The following is a 15,662-nucleotide window of genomic DNA, read 5'->3' as shown; positions in this document are numbered from 1 at the left end:
TGATTAATCAATACATTAGATCAGTGATTTATTAGTACATTTGCCAGGGGGGTTCATCAGTGTATTAGATGGAGGATTCATAATGTATTTTCCACAGTTACCTGGGGAAGATAAATCACTTGACATTCTTTAATTCCATCACTAAGATGAGACAATTCTTGTTCAGCAACTTTCGTCATAAAATCTGGAAGTCCATTATATGTCCGTTTCTCTGGAATTAAAATTTTTAAAACAAAAACATTTATATTTGGCGATATATTTCGGCAAACCTTTATAATAATCTGAGCCTCTGGATAACGCTTCATTATCAAGTGATAGACATTATTTAACCTGTTTTTTTTATTTCTTATTGTATACTTCAGCTAAATTATTTTTCCTTTTAAAACTTATTAAAAAATTAACTTTGAAGTCTTTCAGAAATTAAAAAAAATAGGAAGAATGAAACATACTTTAAAATGGAACATTAAAATAATGTCCACACTTTTGAAAAGAAAAACTATGAAATACATTAGTATCTTGTGTGATATTACAACATAATAAGACTGATAATTCTTAATAAGTCATTCTTTACTGTGCTATACAGTTTAACCAGTAATAATAGCATCTTGATCTGCACATCATTTTGTGTGCTTCACACTGCTGCCAACAAGGCCTTCCACTCAGTAAAGAAAGATCTGTTAAAACTTATTATCACTCTTACTGTGATGTAAGTCACACAATCCACTGATCTGTGGAAAACACTTCACCAGCATAAGATGTTACATACCATAAACGTGAAAATACATTATAAGGTGTTAGAACATGATAATCTTCCTGAACAAGAGAGTACAATCATCGGATGGGATTCAAACAATGTTTTTAAGCACTGTAAAACTCTAGCAGTGTTTTATATGATGGAATTCAAACAAACTGTTTTCAAGCACTCCAAAACTAGCAGAAGATATCACCTCAATAAATATGAAGTAAAAAAAGCTGAGTCTAAGGTTTTAATTTGTAGGTGACTTATAGTCTAAGGTTTTAAGTTGTAGGTGACTTATAGTCTAAGGTTTTAAGTTGTAGGTGACTTATAGTCTGAGGTTTTAATTTGTAGGTGACTTATAGTCTGAGGTTTTAATTTGTAGGTGACTTATAGTCTGAGGTTTTAATTTGTAGGTGACTTATAGTCTAAGGTTTTAATTTGTAGGTGACTTATAGTCTAAGGTTTTAATTTGTAGGTGACTTATAGTATAAGGTTTTAATTTTTAGGTGACTTATAGTCTAAGGTTTTAACTTAACCTTAAAACTGCACATTCACAATTTCTGAACATACGTACTTCGATCCAACTCTTCATCGACCCCTGGTTTGACAACAAAATGATCCTGGTTTACGGATTCTTCAAAATCCACCTTAAGAATAAATATTTCAAAAGTTTTTAATGGCTAACATTGGAAATAAGAAACGTGTCTGTTGAAAAAGAATGTAGCATTGGAAATAAGAAATGTCTATCAACATTTGGAGTCTTTCCCATTTACTCAAATAGGCTATACGCTATGCTAAAAGCTAAGAATAGTGGAAAGATTATTTATTTATTTACTTAAAGCATTAAGTTACTGAAGTATGGATTCCTTCAACTCGCCCAACTTGTTTCCCATTTGCTTAGTTCAGAATTAAGATTCTGGAAACTTGTAACCACACAGTCCTCTGTTGAAGGGAGAACAACACTGTTAACTAGAAAGGCACTCAGACAGTACAAACTTTGCCCAACAATGTTTCTCATCTTTGCAGTAAAACATTTTATCTCAATATGTTCTCAGATTTCACAGTTTTTCAAAATCCCAATTTGATACCATTGTAATGAGAGTAACTGACCTTCAATATGATCTTGACCTATGAGCTACATTCATGAAAAGTTAAAACTGGTCCTTGAGAGAGACAGATTTGATCAAAATCAAATGAAAACTTTTATGAGCTATACTATTCACAAATACAAAGAGACACATAGGAGTGGAAATATGACAATACAACCTTGATCTTTGAGCTACACTCACCAAGTTACTCATCTTACCCTTGAAAGGTACTCAACCTTTTTTACAAATTTGATCAAAATCAAATGAAAACTTTTATGAGTTACACTATTCACAAATACAAAGAGAAACATAGGAGTGGAAATGTGACAGTACAACCTTGATCTTTGAGCTACACTCACCAAGTTACTCAACATACCCTTGAAAGACACTTAACCTTTTTTACAAATTTGATAAAAATCAAATGAAAACCTTTAAGGATTATACTGTTTACACACATATATGCAGACACACAGGACTATAAATAATATCCACACTGTCAGGTAAGATAATTATTAAATACCTCCAGTTACTTAGCTAACCTGCATGAAATTCTGTAATAATGTTGTTTAATAACTTGATATAATAAATCTTAAATACATTATTAACCATGATTTTAAGAATATTTGGCCCAAGTAACAACAAGCTCATGCTGTTGAAGAGTATCATTAAGATTTTCTTTGTTCTCCTGAAGAAAAATAGTCAACTAATCGAAACTGCTCGAGTTTCGGGTCTCGTTTAAAAACATTAAGATTTTCTTAATACTTGTATTTTATTAAGACAAAGTTTGAAATTGTATGAATCTGTTGTTTTTTTCTATATCCACTATTAAAAGTGTAAAAGCTTTTAATTAACTCTTACAAACAAATGTTCAAGATCATTGATATGATCATACATGTTAAACACCTTATACCCTTCAGGTCTAAATATGAAACAAAACAGTTATGTTTACTCTTCACTAAATTCAACTATGTGTAGACATGCACTATCACAATTAACCCAAAACTTACCCTCTGTAGACAGTTTAAAATAAACAATGATTTGGTAAAATATACCAAATGATATTTCAAACTAATACACAGTTAAGTAAAAACCACTATTAATAATTTTTACAAACATCGAAGCCATTACTTACTATTTTATAAATCAGATTAGCCACTCTATACAAGTCTGAAGTGAAAGTTGTCGTAATCTGAAATAATAAAAAAGTATTTTAACCCACAGTGAAGAACCCCACAAGTCTGTGTCCTGATTTCAGAACCACGTGTTTGTGTCATGATTTCAGAGCCCCAGTGGGTTGAATCTTCTTCCAAACAGAAAAATTTTCACAAACAACTTAACCCTATTGCCACCTCTATCCTTTACTGTGCTTGACACAAGGTTTTAGTGTCTTACGCTCAAAATGTTAGTAAACTACTTTTTGTTTATGTTATACCAATTAGAATAACATAAAATCTTAGCTAATAATCCATATTTTAATAGTATACAATTTTTAAGTTCTTAATTCTACAAGGCAATATTTCAAAAAATCCTGAATTTCCACTAGTGTGACCCACATGACACATTTTGTTTTAGCATGTCATCATCACTATTTTATCCATCATCCTCCAAAAAAGTATGAAATTAAACGTAAAATACTCTATAAAATTGTTATTGCTCAAACAAATCATAATTTTATAACCTTCAATTTTGTTTGGTTAGAGAGCTATCAAATAGAAAATCAGCTCCCTCCTGCCACACCCACCTGTCACATCCTCTCTTTCAGGATTTGTTAATAGTTCTCTCTTACATTTAATTATATATAACCTATAACCAATGGAAAGCCAAGGTTTTCATCTATCAAATAACGTATTGTATAACGTTGTGTTCTGAACAGATAATTGTCAATTTCACTCAAAGTACAAGCTCCATTCCCATGGGAAAGCTAATGACTAGCTTCGATGAATTTGTATCAGCTCCTGTCGCAGAGTTAGAAAGCCAGAAAAATGTTTAAAGTTAAAGGAAATTGTCTACTTTCTGCCCATTATTTATCTATGTTCTTTGGTGCATTATTTAATTAGATAAAACTTATTTAGTGCATTACTATCATTAGTACAAAACAGTTAAGTGTCATTGACAATCGACAGCAAGAAAAAAAAAGTACATTGAGTTAGTACTTTATTTATTGTTTTTCATATTTATTCTTTATTTATTGTTATAAAAGTAACTAAAATGTAAAAATAGGGGTCTTTTTAGGTTAGTTAAGATTAGATTAGGTAAAATAAATAATAATAATATAATAAAAATGTATCATGAGGCATGCATGCGAGTAGCTCATGGGTAATGTAACTGAACAATGTAACATGAGCTGCACATTCCCCGAGTGATTTACAACATATAATGGCATGGATAGTACTTATACATGGTTTACAGGGCAATCAAAAGAGCAATAAAACAATAAAATTTAATTATAAATAGATATATACTGTTATGAGCTTAAAGCTAGTTAGGATAAACAAATGTAGTTTCATGTTACAATTTGAAGACATTCTTGAAAGAAAAACAAATTTCTTTTGTGTAATCTCTATAAGCTTCTAAATACATTTCAAACATTTGTTTTCAATAATACTTTATATTTTATCTGTTATTTTCTCTACTCTATCAGTCAATTTGACCGACCTCGTAACCTCAAAAAAAAAGTTGGAATAAATCTAAATTACCCAGATTTTTGAGATGAAGAAAAGTATTTTTAATCTAAACATGAAAATCACTTTGCACACAGACTATTTAAAACAAATACTCAATATATTCATGGACAAATCTTTATTTTTAGTTTATTAAAAAATATGATTATGTGAAAGACTTGTAACGTTAACTGAAAGACTGCCAAATTTTGTGAAGTTATACATACTATATCGAACGTTAGAAGTATTAAATCAGTAATATCATTGCCCCCCCCCCCCTTCATTATATTTATTAACTTTTGCTGATTTTTCATAAAAGAAACTTAGGTGACAAATTTCTTCATGAATCCATGAAAAAGCAGTAGCCATTTTAGCTCATTAAGTAGTATGCATTTCTGATGAGCTTTGGAATATCCCACTGCCGGGCCCCTCAACAGAACCTGGGCCCTGGGGAAGCTGCCCCCCTCTCGTCAAAGGTATATCAACATATTTCTAATAGTGGTTACTGAAATATAAGTAAATTTTACATATTATTTTCAATAAGTAGATGAAAAATAAAGTCTCAGCATTCACTAACATATTATTCAGTCAAAAAATATGTGATTCTAAAAACATTTATTCCTAGTTGACCGGCAGCAGGTTTGAGGACTTGTGTACTAATTTATACACTAACAAACAAACTAACTAACTAAAAAGAATTATTTGAATTATGGTTCCTTGTCATCACCTAGCTTTCTTTGATGTCACTAATTCTTCAATGCAAGTAAAAATGTTATTATTCCGAGGCATATAATAAAAAGGGCAGAGAAATTTTGAAGTACACTAAAACTAGACTGTTTTAAAACATAAAGAATGTTAAACTTGTTGTTACTCATTAATAAGTTTGCAAAATCTTTCATTTTATATAACGAGATTGTTAAAAATTATTAATTCATAAAGGGAGAACAGGGATCTTCAAAACAATTACACAAACAAAATAGATAGCTTAAAGTGAAAATGCAATCACAAAAAAAGTAAACAAGCTTAAGGCTTAAGACATAGTGTTGACATTATTTCAAGTCCCTGTTTTGACTTGTAATTAGCTGTAATATTTAGGAGAGACGAAATAGGGATTTATAGCTTGAGGAAATAATGTCAAAACTATGTCTTAAATCTTAAGCTTGTTTACTTTTTTTGCAATTGCATTTTCACTTTAAGTTACTTATCTTGTTTCTGTAATTGTTTTGAAGATCCTTGTTCCCCCCTTTTTAAATTAATAATTTTTAATAATCTTGTTTCTTTAGTTATTCTTATGTTCATAATGGACATAAATCTGTATAATAGTAATACTGTCCCTATTTGAAACAGTTTAGTTTAATGAAATACATAGTTGGTGTATGATGCTCTCTCGGAAACAACCACCACCTTTGGATTGGCTTCATACAGATTGAATGGCTACTGTTCCTGATATCATTGCCACAATGTTATCATTGATGGTAGTACTGCATGTATGATCACTATGATACATGGTGATCAACATACCACATGTTATGTATATGCTTATATATATATATAGCTACTGTATTTATACCCCTGTAGCTATATGGGGGAGTCTGTAAGCACTGGATTGGAGGAACTACTGAACTATACTGGAATGGTGCATGGACTGTATTTTGTAACTGCATGAGTTTTACACATGTAATGCACATTGGCTAGTATTTATATATATATACATGCAGGTTTTTATAGTTATATTAAGTTGTAAAGTCATATGTACAGATAGTCATATGAATTTTTCAAGTTGTATAGATTCAATGTAAATATAAGACAATGTGTCATAATATAGTAGTATATGTGTACAAATAATCATTTTAATATTTCTTATAGTTGTCATATTTCCCACTTCCTCTTCCTCCTCTCCGCTGGCCATAGTAAGACCGGTCACAGTTTTGCTGCAGCTGGCCAGATTTCCTCTTAGAGTAGCATTCTGTACACTCTAAACACGTTAATTAACAATTATGAATTGATTGTATTAATATATCTTTCTCCCCTCCATTTCTGATGGAGTTTAGGTCATGACATGTCTATGACCCTAAACTCTGGTGGGTCATTCCTGCTGCATACTTCATCTAAAACTAAATATTTCTAAATAAAATATATAGCTGCAAAATTTCTGCCTCACTTTTACCTAGAATCACCATCATTTTTGCCATCTCTTGCTTGCACGATTTTTGCCTCTCCTTATAGTCAGCTTCAAGGATGGCTACTCTATCTGCAGTATCTATAAAATTTGCAAACACACAGTGTTGCCTACATTTCGACACATACCACCAGCAATCACCGTGATTGCTGATCTATGCTCAAAACTGAGCTTCATGCTATCTTTTAAACTGCAGCTTAAAGATTTATGTTGTGGGAGACAGCCTAGACATTTGTGTAACATGTCTAAATCGATCATGCAGTGGTAAAAAACTGTGATCCTGTCAGCAGCATTGTGTCCAAAAGGGCAGGAACCCTATACATATACAAATGATACGCGACATCAATACAATTTCAACAATAAGTTAATAATTACTATAGTACATGTGTCACGTCTGCCACATAAACATTAAATTACATCCATGCAACTATATACGTATGCATGTAGTAGATTATGAGGCTCCATATTAACCACAGACTACATTAAAATGATTAGGTGTCAACGGTTATACAGCCGCCGTTAGTTGCTAGGTGGTCAAATAAATTCATAAATTATGCTACACAATGCACAATGTGTTTAGTAATACTGCCCAGGTTTTATTACAATCCTCACAGCTATTTGTGTTGTAGGCTGGTAGAACAATATTAAATATAATAAAGAAGAACAAATGAGTGGTTTATGATCAATTCAGAATGTAACATAACTTACTGTTTAAACCTTAAAGCATAAGATGTGTATATACGTGGATACCTTGTTAATGATGAATAATCTCTGAGGAAGTGTCGAACAGAGGTCACCAATCAGCATAGCATTATAAACACCCTAAAAGAATAAACAGTTACAGTCATATAAACCTTACACAGAAATACAAAAGGAGAAACCTTATCATGTTTAAAATCTTTAATACTGTAATCTTCTAGTTAAAAATTACATGAGAATTGATATTTTTTGTCATCTTGGGATAAGTCTTATGATAATAAATATCAAGAAACCATTGAAGTCGGTTTTGTTTAAAGTATAAGAAACCACCACAACTCATCTACTAACCTTGTACAAGGTCTTCCAGTCGTTCACAGTAGCATGAGCAGTAGCCATGTGTGCTAAAATTCTCTAGAGTGAAGAATAAATAATGTGACAATAAACATTAATCTCTTCTATTGTTTTGTACAAATGTTCTTCAAATCTGAAATGGATCTATCGATGTATAAAACTGTTATAATTCAACTCAAACTACCATTTTTCATGACATCTTTTCAATTATAAAATACCTTGTAAAATTAACATTTTTCTCATTTTACAGCAACACACATGGACTGCAGGATGTAACAATAGTTTAAAAAAAAACTTTTATATATTCGTTACCAACATTTTCAAATTACCCCTTTATTAAGAACTGTTCATACTTCCACAGTTATACAAAACATTATACTTGATAAAATGTTGAAAGTTTACATTTTCCTATACTAAAATGTATTTCCGATAATACTTACCTCCTCTCACATTTTAGCTTTACACCAACAAAAGGTTCTCTTCTTTGTCCATCTAACCATTGGTATGAATACTACCTCACTTGCTCCAGTCTTTATACCCCACTATATTACTCCTAGCGATTGTAATCTTATAACTCTCTCCACCTACATCAATGCACCCTCTATACCCAATCTGTATATAAGCTCCCTCTTCAGCTATTTTGAGGATGAAGGGCAGGACAGTGTGAAAGGAGGTAAGTATTATCAGAAATGTATTTTCGGTATAAGAAAATTTAACTTCCAAAACACACTTACTTCTGCTCTCACTTTAGCTAGAATCTCACATTGACCAGGTGGAGAGGCCAGTGAGGGCAAGATCCACATAGAAAGCGTCTGTGTACAAACACAGGTGTGCAAAATTGAGATATAATAAAGCACACTAGTGGGGGTCCACACTATTTCTGGAACAGGTATACTCTTTGCCCAGATAAAGTGAAATCTAAATGTGGGATGTAAAGGCCAACTGGCTACAGAGTCAACATTGTTCATTATCACAAGATTCATCCAGGCCCCAACCACATGGACAAGGTTCCACATCTCATCATGAGAATTATAAGGCTGTGGATGCCAAGATAGATCCAAGGTGTTGTGGCTAGGACATGGAGGCCACAACATGATATAACTGTATAATAGGAATATGGTATAGAGGGAATCCAACCTAAAAGGTACAGAATGTTGATGTCAAGCCACCGGAATTAAGAATGGATGGCTAGCAATATCCAACTGGACAAGTCTTTCACACAACCTGAAGAAGCACAGAATGCAACAACCCAAACTCAGAATTATGGAGCCAATTCATGCCTCACTCAACCTGAAGAAAGCGATCATCCAGCCTAGGATTACGAACCAAAATCCTAACTCCTCAACCTGGGAGATAAGGCATCACCCAGAATTACAAGGAGGATGTGGAACAAACAAAGTTCAACCAATGGCTCACAATTACAATGTGTCAAGGACCCTCTTCCAGGATCATGTTAAGTAACAGAATGACCAAAATGAAGCACCACACTCACAAAACAGATACCAAAGTATCATCTCTGAACCATAATTACAAGAAGGCTCCCGCATAGGCTAATCCAGTTCCCTACCAGACATCTGAGAAAACCATCCAGGGTTAAGGGGGGAAGGGTATCCAGCTTCACCCTCTTCTCCTTGAGTGGAATAAAGAGTATAAACACCACTCATGAGGAACAGACCTCTGTCTACCACTCCAGCAACTGGAAACTGAGTGTGGTGAGGACTCTTGCTGCACTAGAAGAGAGGGGGGAACTTGCACTGGGGAGTCCAGAGGAATGATGCTCCACAGAAAGTGCAATAGGTGTACTACATTCCCTATTTTGAAAAGTTAACCAACCCCAATTTGTTTAATCCTGGGTTTATCAGGGATGGGCAAAGACCCTTTATGCTTTATTCATGATAGTCCATGAGTAGCGGTCCAGTACTGTATATTATATTTGATATATAACAATTGTTCACCACCCAGAAAGAGCCATGGCAGTCTTATGAAACACCCCATCTCATTGCTACCAGGAATTTAGTTAATAGTTTACTGGTAGTTAGTGCAGATTTGTAAAAGCATACCTCATCAGGCAACATTTGCCACTGAGTGAGATCCAAATGAGAATGACGAAAAGGTCCCTGAAAAGGAGCACAAAAGAAAAGAAGTTACTTCTGTCACAATCGAGCCTCGGCATGTAGAATAGCCACAGGGGGTAACCGAAATCCATCCAAGGAGGAAATTGCTAAGTCATGTAAATAGTGTGATATAAAGATGTTAGGTGTGGTCCACATACTAACCTGTACAATTTGCTCCAGCAGGCAACAAAACCAAGCTGCCAGGGACATTGATTTATGTCAAACTTGATGAGATGAGACCCAAAAAAAGGAGTCTACTCCTCCAATGAAAGACCAGAGTAAGCTATCCATACCAACTGACAAACAGAGAATAAGTAACATGATACCAAAGGATCCCAATGAATAAATACCTGGTGAAGTGAGCCCAAAAATGCTTCAGTACATGCCACATAAAAACGGAGAGCCCGACCAAGTCATAAAAGATGTTCCAGGTTCGAAGGGTTGTATAAATGGGAAATGGAGGGAAGATGAATAGGAGAGAAAGCCTTATCTCCTTCCCTAGCTGCTGCAGTTTTAGGTATAAAAGACCTATCTGGATACAACAGAACGTAGTTGGAATGGTACAATGTCCTGTGAACATGAAGTGCAAACACATCTGAACATTGATGCCTGCTAGCCAATAACAGAAGAAACTATGTTTTAAGTGAAAGATGATATAGTGAAGATGACCCCAAAGGTTCAAAAGACAGACATAATAATGCATATAGAACCACTGTGATATCCCAATTGGGATCCTGGAAAGGGCAAGGAGAACAGATAACCAGAAATTATTTCAAACATAATGACAAAACCAGAGACTCAAAAACTTTTTGTCTCTTAGAAAAACGACAATTAGCTGATAATGCTGCCTTACACAATGCAACAGACAAAGACACCAGATCTTTGTCAAACAACTTGAGAGACATATGGCACAGTGGAGCGTGAAGGGATAAACCCATGTCTAAGAGACCACTGATGATAAGTAAATCATTTTCTTTGATAAATTTCCAAAGGAGAATGTCGATTGAAACATGTTAATAAGGACACCTCTGGAGATGTCAATTCCTGATGTTGTGCAATGGACTGCATAAAAGACAGGTGTGAAGCCCAAGAACATCAACTGCTGGATGAAAAATGTCCAACCAAGGCTGACATAAGAAAGATGGCCAAGTGAGGAAGGGGAAGAGGTTGACACTCCTGAAAATACTGGAGGAGTGGAAATCAGGGCTGACTCTGCTAATATTGTGCTACCAGAACTTGACAGAACATGGAGCGATTCAGTGCCAGAACCTTGGAGAGCAGATGAATCATATGGAATGCATAAAGATGAAGACCCGTCTAATCCTGGCTGAGAGCATCTACTCCCAAAGCCAGAGGATGAGGTACTGGAGACCAGAAGACAGGAGCTGAGCATTCCAGTGTGTGTGGCACAAGAATTGATTGGTGATGTCCCTAGACAAGAGCAGATCCAATGAAAAATTTGAGGATGAGGCATCCATTCTGTAGGAAGGGCTCTGTTGGGATGAGATAACTGGTCAGCCACTAGATACATTACCCCTGTAACATGACAAGCAAAGGAGAACAATCTTATGCCCAAAGGAGATCCACTGTTAAAAAAAAAAAAAGAGATCTGGAGTGAGTGTCCCCTTGCTTTGAATTTTACGAGACTGCTGTGGAATTGTCCAAAGGAAGCATTACCACTTTCCCTTGCAACAATTCAAGACCCTGAGTTATAGCTTGTTAAACTGCTAAACGTTCCAAGAGATTGATGTGGAGAGAAGCTTCCTCTACTGTCCAAAGTCCCTTAAATTCCATATTGTCTATACAAGCACCTCAGTTCTGAAGATAAGCATCTGTGAACAGATGTATCTCTGGTCTTGGAGGCGGTAGAGGGACACCATACTGTTGTGTTGTCCCTGTTCACCCACCAGCTTAGATCCAGCAAGCTGGAATCTGACAGACTCACTAGACAATCCAGCACATCTGTGCAAATGTTCCACTGGTCCCATAATGACCACTGAAGAGCCCTCATGTGGGCCCGACCTAAAGGAATGAGTGATTCCATGGATGCTCACATCCCCAAAAGGCATGTTGGTGGAGAAGGAGACAACTGTATTTAAAAAATCACCCATTCCATGGCCTGAAGGCATAGAGGAGAATGTTGGACCAAGCTTAATCTGGAATTGAAAAACACTCTTAAATGGATGAGGTACTGTGTGGGAGTAAGAACAGACTTCTTTTTCATAAGAAACCCAGCTCTCACAGCTTCTGATAACAGAGTTTGAGTGTGGAGTTTTGTCAAATGGTGGGAAGGGGAGAGAAGAAGCCAGTTGTCAATGTAATGGTGAGCATGAATGCCGAAGGAGTGGTGATGATGTGAAAAAGCTCCAACTATGTGGCAAAAAATGTATAGAGCAGATGCGAGGCTGAATGGTAGAGCATGAAACTGAAAAACCTGGTTACTGTGCACGAAATGTAGATAATGCCTTGAAAACTTGGCAATTTGGATATGAAGGTAGGCATCTGCAATGTCAAATTTTGTCATCCATAGTCCTGACAAAAAGAGCCACTGAAGGGAAAGAAATTACTTCATTGTAGACCAAGGAGACTGGAGGAAGTGATTGAGATGAGAAAGGTCAATGACCTGTTGCCAATCGCCCACCTTTTTTCAGTACTACAAACAGCCAAGAATAAAAACTCTAGAAAGAGAGAGAGATAGTAACACGTTCTATGGCCTCTTTGTGCAGAAGATCCTGGATGGCTTGTGCTCGATGGTTGGAAGTAAGAGGGTCCTTGCGGATTGGAAAGCCAACCGGTTTGAGAGACAGAGGAGAAAGAAACGTGAACTGAATGACCAATCCACTCCTGAGAACTTGAATGACCCACTGATCTGTGGTGAATGTCTTCCATACTGACACAAATCCTCTGAAATGAGACTCCACATGACCTGACACCATAAGGTAGTCACCGATACCAAAATCTGTGCTCCACCCTGGAAGAGAATCCCTGTTCATAAACCCGAAATCACCCTTGTGTCCCAATAGATAGTGGGGCTGAAGCAGGAGGTTTGGAAACTCGAATGGGAGATTTAGTAAACCATTCTTTAGAAAAACAGTGGAACAGTCGAGAAATCAGTGTAGAAAGTGAAGAATGTAGACGGGCCACATCTACACAAGATTCCACTGAGTCTGGAATTCCTGCAAAAATAGACAGTCTGAGTAAAGTAGCTTCTCTTATATCTCTAAGGGCCGACGTAGGAAGGCCAACTCCCTCCAGTAAGGCATCTCCTCCAAAAGAACCCAGCAAAAAACCAATAAAGATACCAAGGAGAAAGCAGAAGCCGATAACCTAAACAAAGTGGAAGTTAATAAATGACTAAGATCCTCCGTGAGCAGGAGATCTATGATAGGATTCAGATGACAGTTGAAAATATTATAAAAAATGCAAAACTGTTGTAAGTGACAGACAAATTCTGGAAAACTGAGATTGATTAAGATGAACAGTGGCATCTTGTCTAGAGCCCCCAGATAGGAAGCAGAGAGTCTAACCTCTGAGAAGCCAAATAAGGGTTCTCCAGGCAATGGAAGGCCAAAGCATATTGATCCAATAAACGAGGAGGCCAAGACCTGCTAACACCCTCCATCAATTGGTCTGTATGTACAGCAATGTCTGGTAAAGACAGAAGAACCAAGTAATCAGAGAAACTAGTTTCTCTCAATAAAGAAGTTGAAGGTCCATAAGCCACAGGAGAAATACCCAAAACATTACAAACATGGTGTACTAGTTGTAAAAAGAGTGCAGGAGGCAGAATATCCATCCAAGGTTCATGAGGAACTGTCTGACCAAAGGAAGGTGCTTGAAAAATAGAGTCTAAATTCTTACTAGTCTGCTCTTGATCTCCCACAAACTCAGCCTCTGAGCCAACAGGAGAAAAAGCATCAGACTGCATGTAAAACTCTACTTCTCTGCATATAAGGAACTGTATGTCCTCTGCAGAAGGTGCCCCCCTATCCTAACGACTGGGTGACATTAGACTTGTGAGGTGGTAGAGGAGGGGCATCAGGTGACTCCATGTCTGAGATGTGAACGTGAGTATTCATATTTGAAAAACGTCTCTAAATCGTAAAATCAAGAAAATAAACAATGAACTCAAGTCCCATGAAAAAAGATATAAAACAATTCAAAGAAAAGTTGCAAATGTAGTTATAGCACCAAAGAAAAACATATAAGACCGTCATCATAATTTTTGCCACTGAGAAAAAGTGAATAAGAAAAAATAACATGGAGCTTATAAACAGATCAGGTATAGAGGGCACATTGACGTAGATGGAGAGGATCACAAGATTAAAATCACTAGAAGTGATATAGTGGGGAATAAAGACTGGAGAAAGCAAGGTAGAATTCATATCAATGCTTAGAAGGGCAAAGTAGAGAACCTTTCATCAGGATAAATCTAAAGTGAGAGTGGAGGTAAGTGTGTTTCAAAACTAATTTTAGGAGGAGACTTTCTACCTACTGGGATATTTTTTAATATGTTTCAAGCAGTCCTGGATCGTGGTAGTGGTTTCCATGTTCTCTGTAGCAAGGAAGAAACCTATAGCTTCTTGTCTTCGTGTAAGTATCTCCAAGTTTTGGGTAGGACGTAGAAGCATTTTTCTAGGATACAAGAGATTCTAGGATTATGTTATAAGTTACAAAACCATAAACATTTGTCTTAAAAATTATTATTTAACAAGGACTTATTTATATAAAAATAAATTTCTGTTGCCTTCTTCACCAAAATCATAAAATAAGTTAGGAAAAAAAAGTTTTTAATTTAGAACTTTTTGACTGGTAACATAGTCTTAATCTGTAAGATTACCATAGCTTTTGTATGTACAGTACTGAATCTTTGAAAACATTGTTTTATGCATATTAAAAGCAAAACTAAACCTATTTTTCAACTTCTATAATATGGTACCTGTTTAGACAAACTAAAATACTGTTATTTCTCACAAAGTACAAAAAAGAAACAAGGTTTATGAGCCAGCTCAAAAACTTAACATCTCCAATAATGTTTTTCTAACGAGCAAACTTTAAAGTGGTTGTACAAATGAAGAACAAGCATATCTGTTTCCATCTGGTGGCCTTTCTGTCATTGTTCAGTTGCAGTAGAAAGTATAGATACTGACCTCAACTGTTCATGGAACTGGTCTTGTAATAACCAATACATTTATTGTGCTAATTATCATCTAAAAGTTAATAACACTATAGACCAATGCTAAACTATTAGAGGTATGTATGGTAACTTCAAACATTACATCTGACATCCAAGTTTCACCTTAGTTTCTGTTACTGCTGACTTCAACAAATCTATTTATCTAATGTTTATTTTTATTTTTAACAACTTAGTCCTTCAATCCTTCCAGCTCCCTCAGTATCCCAAGTTCCCTGTTCCTTTACAGCTCCCTCAGTATCCCAAGTTCCCTGTTCCTTTACAGCTCCCTCAGTATCCCAAGTTCCCTGTTACTTTACAACTCCCTCAGTAACCCAAGTTCCCTGTTCCTTTACAGCTCCCTCAGTAACCCAAGTTCTTTGTTCCTTTACAACTCCCTCAGTAACCCAAGTTCCCTGTTCCTTTACAAGTCCCTCAGTAACCCAAGTTCTTTGTTCCTTTACAACTCCCTCAGTAACCCAAGTTCTTTGTTCCTTTACAGCTCCCTCAGTAACCCAAGTTCCCTGTTCCTTTACAGCTCCCTCAGTAACCCAAGTTTCTGTTCCTTTACAAGTCCCTCAGTAACCCAAGTTCCCTGTTCCTTTACAAGTCCCTCAGTAACCCAAGTTCCCTGTTCCTTTACAAGTCCCTCAGTAACC

General features: G+C 35.8%; 1 protein-coding gene across 4 annotated transcripts in view; it reads right to left on the bottom strand.

The window, feature by feature from the left end:
* The window catches only part of LOC106468891 (mutS protein homolog 5-like), a 41,383-nt gene extending 25,852 nt beyond the window's left edge, over positions 1-15,531 (bottom strand). For all 4 annotated transcript variants that reach the window (XR_002612749.1, XM_022397259.1, XM_013929340.2 and 1 more), the window contains exons 1-7: positions 15,483-15,531; positions 14,326-14,465; positions 7,714-7,776; positions 7,417-7,488; positions 2,960-3,016; positions 1,314-1,386; positions 102-211 (exon numbers count right to left, since the gene is read on the bottom strand). Coding sequence is in view for 3 of the 4 variants with exons in the window: in XM_022397259.1 (XP_022252967.1) it covers positions 102-211; positions 1,314-1,386; positions 2,960-3,016; positions 7,417-7,488; positions 7,714-7,761 (360 nt within the window). In the remaining variant the exon portion in view is untranslated. The remainder of the gene's footprint in view (positions 1-101; positions 212-1,313; positions 1,387-2,959; positions 3,017-7,416; positions 7,489-7,713; positions 7,777-14,325; positions 14,466-15,482) is intronic.
* Between the last annotated feature and the right edge of the window lie 131 nt (positions 15,532-15,662).

This window comes from Limulus polyphemus, unplaced genomic scaffold (genome assembly GCF_000517525.1).
Source record: "Limulus polyphemus unplaced genomic scaffold, Limulus_polyphemus-2.1.2 Scaffold3207, whole genome shotgun sequence".
Taxonomy (NCBI): domain Eukaryota; kingdom Metazoa; phylum Arthropoda; class Merostomata; order Xiphosura; family Limulidae; genus Limulus; species Limulus polyphemus.
The sequence above is the reverse complement of the archived record's forward strand: the minus strand, read 5'-3'. Positions and strand labels throughout refer to the sequence as shown.